This window comes from Calidris pugnax, unplaced genomic scaffold (assembly GCF_001431845.1).
Source record: "Calidris pugnax isolate Ruff unplaced genomic scaffold, ASM143184v1 scaffold271, whole genome shotgun sequence".
Classification (NCBI taxonomy): domain Eukaryota; kingdom Metazoa; phylum Chordata; class Aves; order Charadriiformes; family Scolopacidae; genus Calidris; species Calidris pugnax.
This window is the reverse complement of record NW_015091003.1, coordinates 1,127,286-1,148,454: the sequence shown is the minus strand read 5'-3', so window position 1 is coordinate 1,148,454 and position 21,169 is coordinate 1,127,286. Positions and strand designations below refer to the sequence as shown.

The 21,169-nt window shown below is 42.8% G+C and overlaps 1 protein-coding gene and 1 long non-coding RNA gene across 2 annotated transcripts in view; one reads left to right on the top strand and one right to left on the bottom strand.

The window, feature by feature from the left end:
• The window catches only part of CCDC109B (coiled-coil domain containing 109B), a 64,441-nt gene that overhangs the window by 39,346 nt on the left and 3,926 nt on the right, over positions 1-21,169 (top strand). Inside the window, exons 2-3 of the mRNA XM_014955593.1 lie at positions 14,501-14,573; positions 14,836-15,006. Coding sequence (XP_014811079.1) covers positions 14,501-14,573; positions 14,836-15,006 — 244 coding nt within the window. The remainder of the gene's footprint in view (positions 1-14,500; positions 14,574-14,835; positions 15,007-21,169) is intronic.
• Positions 9,127-15,777, bottom strand: LOC106895923. Its single transcript, XR_001413547.1, has 3 exons — positions 15,604-15,777; positions 11,233-11,370; positions 9,127-9,952 (listed from the first exon to the last, which is right to left on the bottom strand). It is a non-coding gene; the product is annotated as an uncharacterized LOC106895923 (long non-coding RNA).

The following is a 21,169-nucleotide window of genomic DNA, read 5'->3' as shown; positions in this document are numbered from 1 at the left end:
GTGCTAATGTTTTATGCATCCTAGTGGAGGGAGCGTAGGCTGTTGGGTCTTTGAGCGCTTGTTAATTGTTCCTGACTGAGCGGCTGGGAGCTGTGTAATTGAATGATCTCAAATCTTAGTGGAAGCTGATTTTGGTAGACAGACATGCAGCATGATAATGTGTCTTGATCCCATATGAAACAACATTGCCAAAGCAAAAGAAAAATCCAGATTTATCCCTAACTCTGCACAATAGTCCTAATCTGAGATGGAGCGTTAATGATAAGGGGGTTTCCCTTCTTCTTCTGCTGGCAGAGTTATTAAAGCTTTGAATTGCCCCTGATGAACTGAGAAACTTCACCTGGAAACACTAGATCATTTGGAAATACAACAGTACTAATTAATGAGATATATAGTATGGAGCTGCCTTGCTAATCAGTTTTTGAAGACAGAAGGGCAGTGAAGACACTTTCCACATTGCCAAAGCAAAAGAAAAATCCAGATTTATCCCTAACTCTGCACAATAGTCCTAATCTGAGATGGAGCGTTAATGATAAGGGGGTTTCCCTTCTTCTTCTGCTGGCAGAGTTATTAAGGCTTTGAATTGCCCCTGATGGACTGAGAAGCTTCACCTGGAAAACACCAGATCATTTGGAAATGCAACAGTGCTAATTAATGAGATATATAGTATGAAGCTGCCTTGCTAATCATTTTTCGAAGGCAGAAGTGCAGTGAAGACACTTCAGATTCCTTCAGAGCAAGGAGTTTTTGCAGCTCCTGATGGAACCTGTACTCTGTATCTTCCTTCAGATCAAAGTTGATAAAAGGGAGAAACAGGATCCATAATTTTTAAGGACTAAGTGTAATATGAATTCAATTTTATATACTTTTTTCGCTTTACCAGAGATAGCACACTTTTTCTGTGCTCTGACACCTTCGTCGTAACTCGATTGTTCTAAGGAAGGCACTAAATAATGTGTCTTTGGATACGTTGCCCGCAGGGCTCTTGCTTTGCCAGCATTTGGGCTTCGTAGGTGGCCCCAGGCTCTGAGAAGCAATATTTGCAGTGCTCGACTCAGTGCTCATGCTGGAGGCAAAGCTACTGGTGACCTTTATGGAAGACGACAGCCTTTCCACATTGGTGGAGATAAAGAGGCCCTATGCACAGAACAACGTGTTTTGTCCGTGTGCGCAGAATAACATGTTAAAACTGTTCTAAATGCAAATTAATTGTTGTTGGAAGGCAACAGGGTAAACACGCTGAGGTGGAATAGCTCAGCAGCAATGCTCCTCTCTTGTTTTGGTGGCACAGAGTGGCAGGCTTGCTGCTAGGAAGGAGCAGGTGTTAGACATCACTTTTGAGTAACCTCTTCTGTAATCATATTTAATTTAAAATTAACATCTCTGATGTGCTAATGTTTTATGCATCCTAGTGGAGGGAGCGTAGGCTGTTGGGTCTTTGAGCGCTTGTTAATTGTTCCTGACTGAGCGGCTGGGAGCTGTGTAATTGAATGATCTCAAATCTTAGTGGAAGCTGATTTTGGTAGACAGGCATACAGCGTGATAATGTGTCTTGATCCCATACGAAACCACATTGCCAAAGCAAAAGAAAAATCCAGATTTATCCCTAACTCTGCACAATAGTCCTAATCTGAGGTGGAGCGTTAATGATAGGGGGGTTTCCCTTCTTCTTCTGCTGGCAGAGTTATTAAGGCTTTGAATTGCCCCTGATGGACTGAGAAGCTTCACCTGGAAAACACCAGATCATTTGGAAATGCAACAGTGCTAATTAATGAGATATATAGTATGAAGCTGCCTTGCTAATCATTTTTCGAAGGCAGAAGTGCAGTGAAGACACTTCAGATTCCTTCAGAGCAAGGAGTTTTTGCAGCTCCTGATGGAACCTATACTCTGTATCTTCCTTCAGATCAAAGTAGATAAAAGGAAGAAACAGGATCCATAATTTTTTAGGACTAAGTGTAATATGAATTCAGTTTTATATACTTTTTCCGCTTTGCAATTAATAACTTTAGTTGGTGATTTAAAAATGTAGATTGTCCATCTGTGTTAATATTTTAAGGATTAGTTTCTTTGCTGTTTTCAAGAGAAGTTTAATCCCTCTATGGTTTTTTTTTCTGCACAAACTGCATTTACATAATGCTTTACAAAATAAGCCAAACTCAATATTCTTTGATTGTTGATATCAGAACAGAGTGGCAGAATATTTTCCTGGTGGGATATCTCTCTTGCATTTGCACATTTACATTACAGAGGAGTAACTTGGATTTTCCAGTGATCCTGTGTTAAAATTCCAAGATCAAGAACTGAACAGTTTTCAGGTCCTTTGAATGTGACAAGTATAAACTTGTCACGTTCCAATGTGACATTGTCACAAATGCTCCACTGCTTCCTCTAAGTAGTAAGGCACTAACAAGTATGACAAAGCCGTAATAATTATTATACGTTATTTGAAATTTGACTTGACATAGAATTCCTGTATGGATTGGGGTGCGTGTTGAGGGTGGAGTGAATAGAGTGACCACATTCATTTTCTAGGTCAGTGTTGGGGCTTGTTCTGGAGTGCAGGTGTGAATGTGGCAACCTGATGGTAGGGCACTCTGTAGGAGACCTTGAGTGACCACATTCATTTTCTAGGTCAGTGTTGGGGCTTGTTCTGGAGTACAGGTGTGAATGTGGCAACCTGATGTAGGGCACTCTGTAGACGGAGTCCTCGCTCTGGGGGAGAGCCACCAAGCTGGTGAGGGGTCTGGAGAACAAGTCCTATGAGGAGAGGCTGAGGGAACTGGGCATGTTGAGTTTGGAGAAGAGGAGGCTGAGGGGAGACCCTGAGGAAGAATTACTTCACTGAGAGGGTGGTCAGGCACTGGAAGGGCCTGCCCAGGGAGGTGGTGGAGTCACCATCCCTGGAGGTATTTAAGAAACGTGTAGAGATGGCACTTCAAGGCACATGCAAATTAATTGTTGTTGGAAGGCAACAGGGTAAACACGCAGCAATGCTCCTCTCTTGTTTTGGTGGCACAGAGTGGCAGGCTTGCTGCTAGGAAGGAGCAGGTGTTAGACATCACTTTTGAGTAACCTCTTCTGTAATCATATTTAATTTAAAATTAACATCTCTGATGTGCTAATGTTTTATGCATCCTAGTGGAGGGAGCGTAGGCTGTTGGGTCTTTGAGCGCTTGTTAATTGTTCCTGACTGAGCGGCTGGGAGCTGTGTAATTGAATGATCTCAAATCTTAGTGGAAGCTGATTTTGGTAGACAGACATGCAGCATGATAATGTGTCTTGATCCCATATGAAACAACATTGCCAAAGCAAAAGAAAAATCCAGATTTATCCCTAACTCTGCACAATAGTCCTAATCTGAGATGGAGCGTTAATGATAAGGGGGTTTCCCTTCTTCTTCTGCTGGCAGAGTTATTAAAGCTTTGAATTGCCCCTGATGAACTGAGAAACTTCACCTGGAAACACTAGATCATTTGGAAATACAACAGTACTAATTAATGAGATATATAGTATGGAGCTGCCTTGCTAATCAGTTTTTGAAGACAGAAGGGCAGTGAAGACACTTTAGATTCCTTCAGAGCAAGGAGTTTTTGCAGCTCCTGATGGAACCTGTACTCTGTATCTTCCTTCAGATCAAAGTTGATAAAAGGGAGAAACAGGATCCATAATTTTTAAGGACTAAGTGTAATATGAATTCAATTTTATATACTTTTTTCGCTTTACAATTAATAACTTTAGTTGGTGATTTAAAAATGTAGATTGTCCATCTGTGTTAATATTTTAAGGATTAGTTTCTTTGCTGTTTTCAAGAGAAGTTTAATCCCTCTATGGTTTTTTTTTCTGCACAAACTGCATTTACATAATGCTTTACAAAATAAGCCAAACTCAATATTCTTTGATTGTTGATATCAGAACAGAGTGGCAGAATATTTTCCTGGTGGGATATCTCTCTTGCATTTGCACATTTACATTACAGAGGAGTAACTTGGATTTTCCAGTGATCCTGTGTTAAAATTCCAAGATCAAGAACTGAACAGTTTTCAGGTCCTTTGAATGTGACAAGTATAAACTTGTCACGTTCCAATGTGACATTGTCACAAATGCTCCACTGCTTCCTCTAAGTAGTAAGGCACTAACAAGTATGACAAAGCCGTAATAATTATTATACGTTATTTGAAATTTGACTTGACATAGAATTCCTGTATGGATTGGGGTGCGTGTTGAGGGTGGAGTGAATAGAGTGACCACATTCATTTTCTAGGTCAGTGTTGGGGCTTGTTCTGGAGTACAGGTGTGAATGTGGCAACCTGATGTAGGGCACTCTGTAGACGGAGTCCTCGCTCTGGGGGAGAGCCACCAAGCTGGTGAGGGGTCTGGAGAACAAGTCCTATGAGGAGAGGCTGAGGGAACTGGGCATGTTGAGTTTGGAGAAGAGGAGGCTGAGGGGAGACCTCATTGCCCTCTACAACTCCCTGACAGGAGGGTGTAGAGAGGTGGGGGTTGGCCTCTTCTCCCAAGGGAATGATGCCAGGAGCAGAGGAAATGGTCTGAAGTTGGGGCAGGGGAGGTTTAGATTAGATCTGAGGAAGAATTACTTCACTGAGAGGGTGGTCAGGCACTGGAAGGGCCTGCCCAGGGAGGTGGTGGAGTCACCATCCCTGGAGGGATTTAAGAAACGTGTAGAGATGGCACTTCAAGGCACGCTTTAGTGCCCAAGATTGTTGGGTTGGGTGTTTTGTTTTCTGTTTGGTGTTGCGTGGTTTTTTGCTTGGTTTTTTTTTTTTTTGTGTATGGTTGGACTTGATGATCTCAAAGATCCCTTCCAATCATGAAGATTCTGTGAGATTCTGATTCATTGGTGGCAGCTTCATTTAAACGTGTCCCAAAGTTGAGAGCTGGGTAAGAGCTTCTGCTTTACAATCGTTGCATTATAGCAGTCTCCTTGTGTTGGAAGGCCAGGTGACTACATCTGCCTTATGTTGATGTTACTCTGGGGCTTTTAAGTATTACTGCTTGTTCTGCGTGGCATTAAATTCTTGTTTGCCTTAGCGTTAAAAGGGGTTCCTAAAAACACACGGTAAACCCTGCTCTTGGAGAATGCAGGTTCTTGTTCTGTTTGTGGCATCAGTCTTTCAAATACAGGTCCTAAGTGAATTGATAGAGGAAGGGGAAATAGAACAGCTCTTAATTGGCTGGAGTTCAAAGGCTTTGGGGTGAAAAGTGAGCAGCCAACATGCAGGTTTGCCAGCCCCCCCGGGGAGGCACAGCGGGCTCATGGAAACACAGATGCTGGACCATCCGGGGCATACGGAGCCTTTCATCTTCTTCTACTGGTTTTAATTGTTTTTCTCATGATAATAAGCTTTAGAAAAAGCCGTTAGAAACATCTACATGAAATCTTCAGCTTTTTTCTGTTAGCTTTGCCTGCGAAAGGTATAAATGTACAGGCTTGTACAGAGTTAAGGCTGAGGAGCAGGGTGGTAGCTCAGTGTGTCGCAGCCAGTACTGGTTGTTGGTTGCCAAATATCATCAGGGTCTGTATGCCTTGTACTTTTATCCTGTTGGAAATCAGACTGCTGGATTTGATACGGAATGTTGCAAATGAGTACACCGAGTCACTATTTCAGCTGAGATACGTTTGAAAACCACTGATATTAACAGCTGAAACGTGGAAGTGGGCAGCATCAGCAAAGCCACAGCCATTTGATGGTTTTGGATAAAAACAGCTTCTTGAACAGCAATGGGAGAAGATAAACCTCCAAAGGAAAAATAGAAAATAAAGCAAAAATGTTGTTGAGGTCTGGCAACACCTTGGTGTTTCTCTTTGGGCCATAGCAATGTTTGAGACCTCCGGCCACGAGTATTTGAGAGTGATGCGCCCTTAGACAAAAGTCATAAGGTGCCAGGACGTGCCTATCAGGACCTTTGCTGAACTCTTGGGTTAAGGAGGCCTCTGCACGCTGTATCTAGTGTTGGAATTTCATGCCAGAACAGCGGTTGGAATTTCATGCCATCTCTGCAATGGGGTACCCTTTTAGCAGGAATGTTTTGGAAGCTACTTCTCTCAGCAAAGCGCTTTTCCAAGAAAACAATTAGCTGGTTGTAAGCTTGCCTACTCAGATGAGACTTCGTGGTTTTAAAAACATTTAGGTAGACCTCTGATAAAGGGCTTTGACCACAGTTGTCTTCTCAAGCAAAGTGTTGCTACCACAATGTTGCTAAACCTCCATCTTCTGTGAAGTGGGCGCAATGGCCGGGAGCTCTTAAACACATGGGTGTGGATGTGTTTGTGGTGGCCCTTTTGATCTTGTTGCTTAGAAATGTTTACTTTCTTTGCTTTGGTCTGTTGTGGTTTGGTTGGTTTTTGGGGGTTTACTTTCTTTGCTTTGGTCTGTTGTGGTTTGGCTGGTTTTTGGGGGTTTTATTTGTTTTTTTTGTTTTGTTTTGGTTTGGTTTTGTTTTAATTTATTTTTTATTTTCCTGCTGTCAGCTCTGCAGTTGCTGACAAAACCTGTTGAAGTTGGTATTAAATTGTGATCTGAAGTTCGCTGTTGGTTACTGGCTATGGATGTTCTTCTAGTATCTGCCCTGGAGATTTTTTTAAGTGTTGTTCATCAGAAGCTACGGAAAGGGAAAGGATTAGCCTTCTCTGTTTACTTGTCTGTTTATGCCTTTGTTTTCTTTGGTTACTTTGTGACAGGGCTAAAAATATATATTTTGCACTCCCTGCAAGTAATTTGAGCATCCACAGGAGTGTAATAGTGTGTAAAGCTGGATTATAAACTAACTCCTAAATTCCTTTTGGGAATTACTCTATAACTGTCTGTTATATGGATATAAGTCATTGTATCGACATACTAATACCAACTGCTAACAGAGACAGACTTTCAATTTCATCTAATCTGTTAGTTCTTCTGTTCCTACTGTGGTTTTTTTTTAGCAACCAAAAGAAATATGTTATTTCCTTGAGGAAAAGTACCTGTTACAGCTGCCTGCACAAAACACCAGTTCCTAAGTGTTTGGGCTGGTATAACTGCAGGCCTTTTAAAAAAAAATAAAAAGGGGAGTAACAGAGATATGGAGATGTTTATAAAAACATCTCTTTATGGTCTGCTGTGCTAAAATAATTATATAGACAAATCATTCCTGGAAATGTTGTGGCAGGAGAAAAAGGAGAAACCCCTCTAATAGTGCAACATTCAGATAATTGGAGCTAGATTTGCTCTAAATTATCCTGGGACTGAGCCAGACATGGACATAAGACTAAGTACCTCCTCTCTATTATTGTCCTCTGGTGCCTTAAATTTGATCCCTTATGTTTTCCTGCCCCTCTAAATAATAATTATTTAATTGCAAAGCCTGCTTGCTCAGTAGGAGTGGGCAAATGGAATGAATCCTCCATGTCTGGCTGAAGTCAAGTGCAGGATTTCTTGGTCTGTTTTCTTGCTGGGACGGCATCCTCTGCACTAAGGTGACCAGGGGAGTGTTTGAGGGGGAAAGGGGAAAGGGAAATGAAAGGGAAAGTGCTTTGCTGATTTCAAAGCTGGGCCCAGAGGGCTGACCGGTGGCTGTGAATCTGCAGCTCACAGTCTACGTTGCCAAAAAAACTACTGCTCTTGGGGTGATGGTGTTTGGGTAGCAGAAATTGCTAGCTGGGGGGAAACGCTCTTCAAGAGGTAGCAAAATTAGGGTGTAGGGTGGTGAGACACTGGAACAGGTTGCCCAGAGAAGCTGTGGCTGCCCCATCCCTGGAGGGGTTCAAGGCCAGGCTGGATGGGGCTTGGAGCAACCTGGTCTGGTGGGAGGTGTCCCTGCCCAGGGCAGGGGGGTTGAACTTGATGATCTGTAAGGTCCCTTCCAACTGCAACCATTCTATGATTCCATGAAAATTTACTACTACTATGTAAGAACAGTGCAGCTGAGGTTGGTTTTTTGGGGGCGAAGGTGGGGCAATGGAACAAGGGAGATGGTTGCTTTGATTTTGCAGGGTATTGGGGTTCCTCATGGCTTGTGGTCAGACCCTAGGGAGGTCTGAGAGGGGACCAGGTGAGAAATGCACTCTGTGGGGTAGAGGAGGAAACGATTTGCTGGAGGGATGACTAAGTGGGGAATGGAGCGGGTGCTGTGGAGAGGAGCCAGCTTTCCCTGCCTGTTGTGTTTCAGCAGCCATGCAGCTGGTTCCCTTTCCAAAGTCTGTTTGATGGAATGGATCTGCAGAGTGTTACCTGCTAAAAAACTTGCTGAAAAGTCAGGTGAGAGCCATCACTGGGAATTTTCCCCACTGCTGATAATTCTGACTGACCTTTTTGCACGCATCTTGTCAGATACTAATTTCAAGCCCCGAGTCAATCAGATTTCTCAAGCACTCTTTTCTTTATTAGCCACGCTGTAAATGCCTGAAGGCATTTGAAATCTGCACAGCTGAGTAAAGAAAATCCTGGGAAAACAACACTCATAAAAATTAACAGAAGTGCACTCTTGTAGGTGAATAAAAAAAATGGGGTTTGTGTTGGGGGGTAGGGTTATTTATATTGTAAATAAAAGTGTCCATTCTAAATGCAAATGTTGACAACCAGTTCTGTTTCCTGAGTTGCACCATCTTTTTTCTTTGTGCTACAAACCTGCTCAGTGCTTTCTGTCTGAAAAGCTCTGTAAAAGGAGATTGAGAGTTGTGGAGTTGTCTGTAGCTTTAGCAAAGCTTTAATTGCATTCATCTGACTTTGCATCCATATCTCTCTTCTGTTACCTCATTTCAGCTGAAATTTAAACAAGCTTTTTCTTGGCTGGCAATTTGAAGAATGACTTATTCCTAGAGATGTGTTTAAGAGGGTTTTTTTGAGAGACACGAAAGCAGCTGCAAACGTTAAGATACACTCAGCCTAAGACGTATGTAGGAAAAGATACAGCAATCTCATTTTCTTATCTAACAAGATATACTAGAAGCATATTTTTGAAAGCAAAATCACTATTGTTACTGGGAAAGTAAAATTTTGCAACAGTTCCCAGGTCAGGATGCCTGTCCTAGGAGGCACTGCACGAGAGCAGAGATAAATTCCTGCCTGTGCTGACAAATTAATCTTTTAACCAAACTGTTGCTGGGGAACAGATGGCACAGCTCTTGAATGTAGGCTTGCTTTTGCTTTTGATAAAGGGAAAATACATTTTCACGCTGTAATGCCACCCTCTCAAAGTCTTACCCCTCTTCGATTTGCAGATTTCCTCCTCGGTGTTGCATCCCATCTTCTGTTCTGAAAATAAAGTAGGTTGGGAAGAACACCAGCTTTCAGACAACTAGACTTTATTGAAACCAGATGAAGATGTGAAGATTTCCAATACTGTAAAACCTTAGAGGGGATTTTAGATCTGCTTCTCGTTGTAGGAAGGGAAGGAGAAGAAGGTTTAATAAAATAATAAGACACAATTCTTGGTGTTCCTCCTAACAATGCACTGGGCCTGCTTAATCATCTTGGGTTTTAGGCCTGTCTTTATGCTTGTTTGGAAGTCTGCTGGCTCTGAAAAGCAAGGATGACCTGTACCTTCAGAGTAGTGCCCAGAAGACACCGCAGGCAGAATGTGTCAGCTGGTGTTCACCCTTTTCGTCTCCTCAGCACTTTCTGGGGTTGCTTCTTTGCAGTGAGGGGTCACTGTTACTGAAATCACGCTTTTGGGGAGAGGAGGGCAAGGTGTCAGAGAAGAGAAAGAGAAGAGAAGAAGAAGAAGAAGGAGAAGAGAAGATGCCAAGTGGAGGATGTGTGCTTGCTCAGCAGAGCCTGGGTGGAAGGTCTCCCTGGTGAAGCGCCGCTGCAGTGGTGGAGTTGACCAGCTGGGCCTTCAGAAAAGGGGTTGTTGGTGGCTGGTGGTCTTGATGCACTTCTCATCACAGCTGTCACTTTGGTCATCGGTAGAGTTTGTCCGGCTGCTTAAATCTAGTTCCAGCTCTTCTTGGAACCTGAGCAGAGGCAGGAAATGAAAGATCATCAGGGATGATAAAGGCACAAAGAACAACAGGCACATGAAACCAAGCTTTTTTTAATTATTTTTTTTCCATTGCTGTAACACAAGTGAGTTTTTTGAAGGAAAGCAACATGAATGCTATATTGCTTTTGCTTCTTCAAGATCACCAGAACGTGCGTATTCAAGTTGAAACTACTACTATGCTGCAAGAGACCTCTTAGTTACTTTTTAAAACTTTGATTTCTACTTAGGAAGGGGTTAAAAATACTGTGGATTCTGAATAAGCTACAGGGTTGAAATGTACAGCAGCTCTTGTAGTGCCCTGTGGAGCAGCTGGGAGAAGATGTTCACCACATGGGTTATATTGAGATGGGAAAACTGTCTCAGGAGAGTAAGAAAATCTCTCATCTTTTTATTTATTTTTTTCCTCTCTCTAGGAAAGAGAAGTTGTATCCTGAATGCTCCCAAGTGTCAAAATTATGTTCCCTGGCTGAAACTGTTACTAGACTTAGGGGTATTATGGCAGAATGAGTGATGTGTCTGTTAGGGGGAGAGTATTTGTTTAATTTAAGTTGTGCTTCCAGAGGATGTTGCTAAATCTGAGCAATGGGCCTTGAAGCTGGTGTTTGTGCTGAGGCTGTTGCTGCATCATCGTCTAAATCAGTTCTAGAACCAGTGGAGAAACAATGAAAATCCTTTCGGTGTAAGGAAAGACAAATTACTGAAATGTTAATGAGAGAGAAGGTGTTTCTGTAGCGCAAATGGGCGCTTGTAAGATGGTTGTAGGCGGCTGTTGGGGCTCCTGATGTCTTATTTTCCCAATCATGTGGGATTGGTTATAAAAACAGCACAAGAATTTAACAGCAGATATCTCCAAAATGGCCTTGGTGACTCATTTTAAAAAGGGAAATACCTTCTGTGTGGTTATTGTGAACTTGATCTGAATACTGATTCCTTTTTGGTAATCTTGGTTGTGCAAGATTTCCAAACTCAGCAGACTGTGACAGCACTTGCTGTTTTTCTCCCTTCCCTTGGTTTTAAGCCTTTCTGAAATATCTGTAGATAGTTTATTCTGAAATTGCAGATTGTTGCTCCATAATTAGTCGATCGCTCCCTTTGTTTCCCTTGGAGAATTAGACTGGAGCTGACGCCATTCATATGTGGAGAACTTCTAGGTGTGTTTATGAGAGATGGCAAAACGTATGGAAGTCAATATGGAAAACAGAAATAGCTATTTTTAGTACATGCCCTCACTGAACAGTGGCTAACACTTACCTGCCATCGTTTTCCTCCTTCTCTAGCCAAAGAAGCAGCCTCTTGTCTTGCCCTCTCCTTCACAGGCTGGGCAGGATCAGCTCGTGGGGAGACCGATGCGTACTGGGGGTGTTGGCTCATCGAGTGGCACTTAGAATTCTGAAAGGCCCCAAAAATCATTTTTAGGCATTGTAACTGCTAGTTTTCCCCATGATTTTTCTCCCTCTGTTCCTTTCCCCTGGTCCTCCTCCAGCAGCTGTGTGGAGGGACCTGTAGTTGGACCAGGATTCCAGGAGGTAACTGAGCTCTCCTCTTCTGCCGAGGGAACGACCGTAACGCTATATTACTATTGAAAAGCACGCTGCAAGATACGTTTTAATTAAGAGTGTGTTTTGCTGCAGTGTAATCAAGGGTAGAAAGCTTACGCTTAGTGGCGTAGTGCCTTTTATTATTGTGCTTTTCTATTTCAGATTCTTATCATTGCCTTAGAGAGAAGGAAATGAGGATCTGGGAGATGGTATCACTCATCATGGTAACGGTCTGCGGTAATAATTTTTTGTGGAGGCTGCTTATGAGTTTGACTTGAGGCTTTATCGACAGCTCACGCTGGAGGAATGGAATACTTCAGTTGGAGTATTGCAGGGCACTTCAGGAAGCAGGCAGATGGAGTTGAGCTGACTCTGGTTTTTGGTTGGGATGAACAGCTTTCTGCTAATAAACGCAAATTAATGGGGACTCAATTGTCAAAGGAGCATTACGTTATTTTTGCTGTTGAAATAACAAACCAAAGCTATCAAATCTCCTGAAGTGTATATAAGTGAAGACAGAACATTTTCAAATATGTCAGTTTTGGCTAGCTGTGTTTTGACTCAGTTTTTTTTTTTTTTTTTTTGCACATTTTGGTATGGCAAGTCAAAATGAAATAAATCAACCAAGTCTTAAACACAGTAATTCTGTGCCTCAGGTCTCCTAATGACATCTTTTTGTAGAATTCCTTTTTCAAGGTCAGTTTCTCCTGAGAAAAATATTTTTCTTTCTTGCTCTCTCCCTTCCCACCCACATCGCAATTTTCCACAGAGCAGAAGTTATGGTTCCTGATGGGTTCTATTTGCATATATATGCAAATATATCTGGAAGGTGTTGGACCAGGACTGCTGAGGAAGATTAGAGGCTTCCGTGCCACCTCATATACTGATGGTGACACCAATTCCTTACACGTAACTGGCCACACATAAATTTGAGCTTAAGTTTGTAGCCACAGTCACTCAACGTGATAAGAGATTGTTTATTTGGAACTGCTAACTCCAGAAAATGGGGCGTTCAGTGGGTTGCCACTCTCTGAAGTGCAAAATGCAGTGTTGCTGTTCCTGTCTCTCCCACCCCCCACGTCTGGCTGCTTAGTTTTCCAGATAAGTTGTGCTGCTACATTAGTCCCTAAAGCAAACCCTATCGTTGAAATTTGCCCTCTGACTTCAACAGTGGCAACTCGTCTGCTGTTAGAGACAGGAGGTACCCTTAATACTTCTTTAAACTGGGTAGATGTTTTTTGTTTTACACCAACTGCTATTTTTTAATGGAATATATTGGATTATTTTTATCACAATTATCAGAATCATACAATGGTTAGAGTTGGAAGAGACCTTAAAGGTCATCGAGTTCCAACCCCCTGCCCTGGGCAGGGACACCTCCCACCAGACCAGGTTGCTCCAAGCCCCATCCAGCCTGGCCTTGAACCCCTCCAGGGATGGGGCAGCCACAACTTCTCTGGGCAACCTGTTCCAGTGTCTCACCACCCTCACAGGAAAGAATTTCTTTCTGGTATCAAATCTAAATCTCCCCTCTTCCAACTTAAAACCCTTACCCCTTGTCCTGTCACTGCACTCCCTGACAAAGGGTCCCTCCCCAGCTCTCCTGTAGCCCCCTTCAGATATTGGAAGGCTGCTGTAAGGTCTCCCTGGACCCTTCTCCAGGCTGAACAACCCCAGCTCTCTCAGCCTGATTTCACAGCAGAGGTGCTCCATCCCTCTGATCATCTTCGTGGCCCTCCTCTGGACCCATTCCAACAGGTCCATGTCCTGTTGTCTCTGTTGAGGACTCCAGAGCTGGACACAGTGCTCCAGGTGGGGTCTCAAGAGTGCATTGTTTTCTACTTCCTCCAGCTACCATATTTCAAAACCTTTCATTCCTTGGTCCAGCCCATGCAGAATCCTTGTAACCAGCTTAGCCAGGGATGTGATTTCCCTTCTTACTTCTGCCTCTTACACTTAGTTTCCAGCAGTAACACCTGCTTTGCAGTTGTTGTTCCAATAAAATTCTGCTCCTTTGGCAGGGCTACTGGCTGTAGAAGCGGAGAACTTTTGTGTGGGAGCAGTGGCATCTTCCACAGCGTGGCTGGACTGCGTTAAGTGCACGGGTCTAATCGGAGCAGTTTGTCTTCTCTGTTTTGATGTGGCCGTCTTGAAGCGTCTTGATGGTTCTCACTAATGTCCCTGGAAGGGACTGGCTTGGGTGCCTTCCCCTTCCCCCTTTGGGACCTGCAACCATGCCAGTTCAAAAACCTGCTGTCATCACTGTCCTAGGACACAGGGAATGCCTATCGCACCTTGGCGGTGGTACCAGGGGCTGGTGGTGCATCTCAGCTGGAGTTGAAACAGCTGTTCATAGTTAAACAATAAAAATTCTTCCGTACTTTGGCAGGCTGTGTTGTTCCTGTGTTTTAACACCATGAATGTCAACAGTTTACTTCCAGCATGGAATTACGAAGCCAAAGGGAGTGACCTCAGTCACACGTATTTTATTTGGGATTAAGAGTGCCATTCTGTTTATGATTCAGCAGTAAAAGGCTTCACTGGAACCATGCCCAGTTTGAAGTTTCAGTGAACTGCTGCAGAACACTTCTGCCTTCGGGCACCACCACGTAGAGATCTTCTCAAGCAGCTGGTTTTTGGGGGAGAGGAAAGGGTTTATTCTAAGAGCAGCTTGAAGCACTTCAGAAACAGTAGTTGTTTTTTTTTCTTTTCCTTTCTTTCCTCCCCTTTCTCCTTTTTCCTTGAGTTATTTAAACCAGGCTAGACAAAAAGTTTTAACTGTGGGCGACACCTCAATACCTTTGGTGACGTTTGTGCTTTCTGTAAGGATGGTTCCATCTTTTACACGGATATTGGGACCTCTGCTGTCACGTCATGCAGAAGCAGATCGCTCTGACAGGCTTTTGGGCACTGCTTTTGACCAGAAAAAGCCTCTTTGTCTCCTACCCTTTCTAAAGCAGCTTCCTGTGTCCGTGCTGCAGGTGCGGAGCCGTGCTGGAGCCTGGCAGGGCTGGGAAGGAGCAGCCCCCTGCAGCACACTGGTGCCATCTGACGGTAAGTGGCACAGCAGGTTTGTCCCCTTCCGCCAAAAACTGCCAGATTTGCATTTATTTTGTGTGGAGGGTGGGTGAGATGACATTAGTCGCGTGTTACATGTATGTATATATCTATACATCCCATATAGATATACATTCTATATGTTCTCTCAATAAAGAAATCTAGAATGCATCGTGTGGTTTTCTTTCTTCATCCCGTGCTTTAAAATTAAACTGAAATGTACAATATTTTCACCTTTTTTTTTTTTTTTTCCCCGCAGAAGTGACTATTAATTACAGACATGGTCTTCCTGTGATAACTCTTACGCTGCCCACACGACGGGAGCGCTGCCGGTTCACCGTTAAGCCAGTGGTTACCACCGTGGGGGCGTTCCTGCGGGACGTGCAGAGAGAAGATAAAGGAATCGAGAAGGCAGAAGTCTTTGCAACAGGTACCTTACGTTTCTTGTCATTCCTCAAAACGAATACATTCCTTTCCAAATGGGGTGTCCTACTTTCCTGAAGCACAGGAGCAGAGTGCTCCATCAGGTTTAGCATTGTTACTGTTGGGGTGGTTCTTGAATGCTTCTGGGGGTTATTGGGGTTTCAGATTTAATACCTGAGTGCTCTTGAAAAGGCTGATTAACAAGCAGAATTGGACATATTACTGTAACCACCCTTAAATGGGAGTAGTGTTCTCTGTTAGCTTTTTCAGGTAGCTTTCCTTTGTCATGCTGCCTTTAAATAGGTGTCTCTCTTCTGGTTTCCTTGGTATCTTTTTCTTTCCTTATCCTCTGTGATCATTCTTAAAGGCAACCAGTTGGGCTCTTGAACGTGATGTCTGCCAGTTGGTCTGTGTTACCTGGAGCTAGAAGAATCTATTTGCCCTACTACAAACTTCAACTCATGGAAAACCTATTAAGAACTAAGCAATGAGATAATGTGTGCAATAATAAAGGGCAGCTTTTTGAGACTTTGCTGAAGTTTAATAATGAGCTAGAGAATAATACTTCAGAGCCCTTGGATTGAAAGGAAAAAGCTGTACTTACCCGTTAGTGTTGATGTGGTCTTTCTTCCTTGTAACAAACTGTTTGTCCCATTGTCCTAAGTCTTGCTCTTAGAGGAGGACTCTGTCTCAAAAGCAGAAGAGATGTAGCTCTCTTGGCTGAGTCTGGTAGAACAGGTACTTGAATTTGGCTAACTAAAAGCATCAATTTCTTCCCTCACCCCCCTAAAATGAAAGAAACATTAAAAAGGCATAGCTACATCCCTATAGAAAGATTTATTTTCCATCCTGTAACACGCAAAAGAAGAAAGGTAGAGAACTCTCTTGAAAAAGATAATTCTGTAAGAAACTCTTGTATCTTCACTGTGAGAAATCATCGTTGTCAGAAGCTGCCCTTCCCCTCAACATGGAAGTTTTCCCTAAAAAGGATTCTTTAACCAAGATGTGCCAGCAAATGGTTACAGTCTGAGTACTGCTATCTGTGCAGAGACATCCCTGACAGAGGTATTTGTGATTCACTGCTGAATCCCATTCTTCTGTGCTCTGTCAGCCAAAGCTTTATGCACACTGCTCCTTCTGCTTCGGTGCAGATGTCGGTCACTTGTGAAGCAGAAGATAATTTCTGTAAGAAACCTGCAAGTCTGGGATTTTTGGCCAGGACAGGCAGCAGTGGAAAGGCATTTGGGCTGTTTTCACCTCATTTGTCTCCTCTATTTGATCACCCCTGCCACTGCCCGATGTTGGAATAGAAACAGTGTCTGCTTTGATTAAAACAATGACTGTTACAGTTCTCTACTCTTAATTTTTCAAGTGCCAGGCAATTGTAATAGTAGAGAACAGCTCAGATGTTTAATTTATTAGGAATCTGATACTGTAAAGAGAAACTATTGGTCAAGTACCGAGAGTTGAATTCAAACATGTATTATTAAAGAAAAATTATGAAGCCTTGATTTAGTGCAGACACTTCTGTATCATTTAGCCATTAAATGAAACCCAACCTTAATTGAAAGCATTAGTGCTGTATATGATGACTCACTTTCATTTTCTGTAGATTTGATTTTAGTCCTGTCTGGTGGGAGGTGTCCCTGCCCAGGGCAGGGGGGTTGGAACTCAATGATCTTTAAGGTCCCTTCCAACCCAAACCATTCTGTGATTCTATAGACCAAAAAGATGGCCCTTGGTCCACATTTGAACACCTGTGCTTAGCTATAAGAAGGAAAATAGCCTTTTGCTGAATGCCTGTGGGGAAGTTTCTAAAATAAAACAACTCTACCCACCCTACCCCAAACTTTTCTGCTTTTCAGTTAGTGAAATGCTGGACAGGTTAATAAAATGGTGTTGTATCACATCCAGAACAAAGAGCCTGTCTGGCATTTCTTTTGAAAAGCATTTTTTGCTTAAATGTCACTTTATAAATGTCACCTTAATAATTTAGAAGTCCTGTGTTACATGTATGTATGTATCTATACGTCCCATATAGATCTACGTTCTATATGTTCTCTCGTTAAAGAAATCTAGAATGCATCGTGTGGTTTTCTTTCTTCATCCCGTGCTTTAAAATTAAACTGAAATGTCCAATATTTTCCCCTTTTTTTTTTTTTTTTTTTCCCCGCAGAAGTGACTATTAATTACAGACATGGTCTTCCTGTGATAACTCTTACGCTGCCCACACGACGGGAGCGCTGCCGGTTCACCGTTAAGCCAGTGGTTACCACCGTGGGGGCGTTCCTGCGGGACGTGCAGAGAGAAGATAAAGGAATCGAGAAGGCAGAAGTCTTTGCAACAGGTACCTTACGTTTCTTGTCATTCCTCAAAACGAATACATTCCTTTCCAAATGGGGTGTCCTACTTTCCTGAAGCACAGGAGCAGAGTGCTCCATCAGGTTTAGCATTGTTACTGTTGGGGTGGTTCTTGAATGCTTCTGGGGGTTATTGGGGTTTCAGATTTAATACCTGAGTGCTCTTGAAAAGGCTGATTAACAAGCAGAATTGGACATATTACTGTAACCACCCTTAAATGGGAGTAGTGTTCTCTGTTAGCTTTTTCAGGTAGCTTTCCTTTGTCATGCTGCCTTTAAATAGGTGTCTCTCTTCTGGTTTCCTTGGTATCTTTTTCTTTCCTTATCCTCTGTGATCATTCTTAAAGGCAACCAGTTGGGCTCTTGAACGTGATGTCTGCCAGTTGGTCTGTGTTACCTGGAGCTAGAAGAATCTATTTGCCCTACTACAAACTTCAACTCATGGAAAACCTATTAAGAACTAAGCAATGAGATAATGTGTGCAATAATAAAGGGCAGCTTTTTGAGACTTTGCTGAAGTTTAATAATGAGCTAGAGAATAATACTTCAATAATAAAGGGCAGCTTTTTGAGACTTTGCTCAAGTTTAATTAATGAGCTAGAGAGTAATACTTCGGAGCCCTTGGATTGAAAGGAAAAAGCTGTACTTACCCGTTAGTGTTGATGTGGTCTTTCTTCCTTGTAACAAACTGTTTGTCCCATTGTCCTAAGTCTTGCTCTTAGAGGAGGACTCTGTCTCAAAAGCAGAAGAGATGTAGCTCTCTTGGCTGAGTCTGGTAGAACAGGTACTTGAATTTGGCTAACTAAAAGCATCCATTTCTTCCCTCACCCCCCTAAAATGAAAGAAAAGTTAAAAAGGCATAGCTACATCCCTATAGAAAGATTTATTTTCCATCCTGTAACACGCAAAAGAAGAAAGGTAGAGAACTCTCTTGAAAAAGATAATTCTGTAAGAAACTCTTGTATCTTCACTGTGAGAAATCATCGTTGTCAGAAGCTGCCCTTCCCCTCAACATGGAAGTTTTCCCTAAAAAGGATTCTTTAACCAAGATGTGCCAGCAAATGGTTACAGTCTGAGTACTGCTATCTGTGCAGAGACATCCCTGACAGAGGTATTTGTGATTCACTGCTGAATCCCATTCTTCTGTGCTCTGTCAGCCAAAGCTTTATGCACACTGCTCCTTCTGCTTCGGTGCAGATGTCGGTCACTTGTGAAGCAGAAGATAATTTCTGTAAGAAACCTGCAAGTCTGGGATTTTTGGCCAGGACAGGCAGCAGTGGAAAGGCATTTGGGCTGTTTTCACCTCATTTGTCTCCTCTATTTGATCACCCCTGCCACTGCCCGATGTTGGAATAGAAACAGTGTCTGCTTTGATTAAAACAATGACTGTTACAGTTCTCTACTCTTAATTTTTCAAGTGCCAGGCAATTGTAATAGTAGAGAACAGCTCAGATGTTTAATTTATTAGGAATCTGATACTGTAAAGAGAAACTATTGGTCAAGTACCGAGAGTTGAATTCAAACATGTATTATTAAAGAAAAATTATGAAGCCTTGATTTAGTGCAGACACTTCTGTATCATTTAGCCATTAAATGAAACCCAACCTTAATTGAAAGCATTAGTGCTGTATATGATGACTCACTTTCATTTTCTGTAGATTTGATTTTAGTCCTGTCTGGTGGGAGGTGTCCCTGCCCAGGGCAGGGGGGTTGGAACTCAATGATCTTTAAGGTCCCTTCCAACCCAAACCATTCTGTGATTCTATAGACCAAAAAGATGGCCCTTGGTCCACATTTGAACACCTGTGCTTAGCTATAAGAAGGAAAATAGCCTTTTGCTGAATGCCTGTGGGGAAGTTTCTAAAATAAAACAACTCTACCCACCCTACCCCAAACTTTTCTGCTTTTCAGTTAGTGAAATGCTGGACAGGTTAATAAAATGGTGTTGTATCACATCCAGAACAAAGAGCCTGTCTGGCATTTCTTTTGAAAAGCATTTTTTGCTTAAATGTCACTTTATAAATGTCACCTTAATAATTTAGATGCAAATGAGCTTTGATGTTCTATTACACTGTTAAAAAAAGGCAAGAAAAAAGGAAAAAAAAAAAAAGGGAATGAATGCATGGGCACATTAAAATTTCAGATTTGGGATTGAAAGTGATAACCCTTCCAGGTTTGCTTTGCTACCCACACAGAGCCGGGGAGCCAGCTGGTGCTTTAGCTGGTGGAGTTCAGGAGTTTAAGCAGATGGGGCTAGAGAACAGGGCTCTGATGAATAAATAATTGCAGGTGTGGGGTTATCTGCAGTGCCTTTCTGTGGTGGGCACATGGGGACAGATGGAGGAGCTGAGGCAGTAGCACTGAGACAAATATTTACATACAAAAATCTTCATATTTTGTAGCCCGATCACTATTAATCTCGGGAGTAAAGCTGCTGGGTTCTGCCGCTGCCCACCTCTTGGCAGGGGAGGATGCTGGTTTTATGGATAGGAAATGAAGATGGGGTCAAACAGCTTCTGTGGAGCAGCTGCTCTGTGGCTTTTGACAGCCCCCCAGTACCACAGCAGTGCACCAGCAGCAATGGTGTGTGGCTCCGGGGCGTTCTTGGGCCATCTGAACCCCCGGGGGGGGCTGGTTTTACTGGGGGGCTCTGGGATCTGCTGGACTTGGGCCAGAGAGAGCTCCAAGGATCCTCCATTACATGTTGCTGCTAATGATTCCGGGAGCTCCTTTTTGGTGCCTTCAGCTCCCTGTGAGATGTGATGTGTTCCTTTGCCTCCTGACTGCGGTGAGGTGCGGTGGGCAGTGAAATGAGATGGAGGTATGGAAGCCAGCAGGCAGGCAGAGTAGTAAGATACTAAAGAAAATAGGTTATTTACAATACTTCATGCCCCTTTAAACAGGGAAACAAAAAGCAGAGATGGGACAAAACAGATGTAGATTTCAGCAGAGCTTTTAGATTAAATCTGCCTTTGTGCATTGAATATATAACAGGAAGGGGTCAGTTTCTCATTTGGATACAGCTCTTTTTCCTGTTGTTCAAGAAATCAGAGATGTTGGCAGAGTACTAGTCTTGCAAGATCTGCTGTGTTGAGAGTGCCCCGAGAAAGGCTGCAGAGCAGCTCTGCTGTTGGATGAATCTTTTCATGTATTGAAGTTGGGCTCCATCCACCCGTGGCGAACCTTCTCCAAGCCCGAGGCAGACACAGATACTGCATTTTGGGTGAAAGGGCCTTTGGCAAAGAAAAATGGTCAAGAGGGAATGAAAAGAAGGAACAAATATAAAAGCAGGATAAAATCTTCAACAGCTAGCTTTCCTGATGGAATGTCACAGTTGCCCCCTTCTCCCTGATCTTAAGCAATTGAAAATAGATGTGATTTTTTTTTCCCCAGCCTGTTCTCTGTGTTGCTGATGGGATGGAATTCATGTTAATTTTTGTGTAAAACAGAAAAGTAGAAAAGGGATCTCCAGAGCTGTTTGGACTGATTCCTCTGTGGCTCCTGGTCTGCCTTGTGCTGGACAGTCTGGCTTGTACTGGTCAGTCTGCAACTGAGAGTGAAACAGAGTGATTTCAAGTACCATTAATCAAAACCTGAACACCGGTACCAACAAGCATTGCTCCTTTTGATGGGAAGAGCTTGTTTAAGGAAAGACATAAATCTATAACTGAAGATGAGGTCTTTGAAGGTCTTTTAATTTCCCAAAAACCTTTGTCCTAATGAAGATGCAAACTTATGTGAGGATGGGTTTTATGCCAGACTTCTTTTTCTTCTGCCCTCCCCTTCCCAAGGGGTCAATTCTAGTCATAA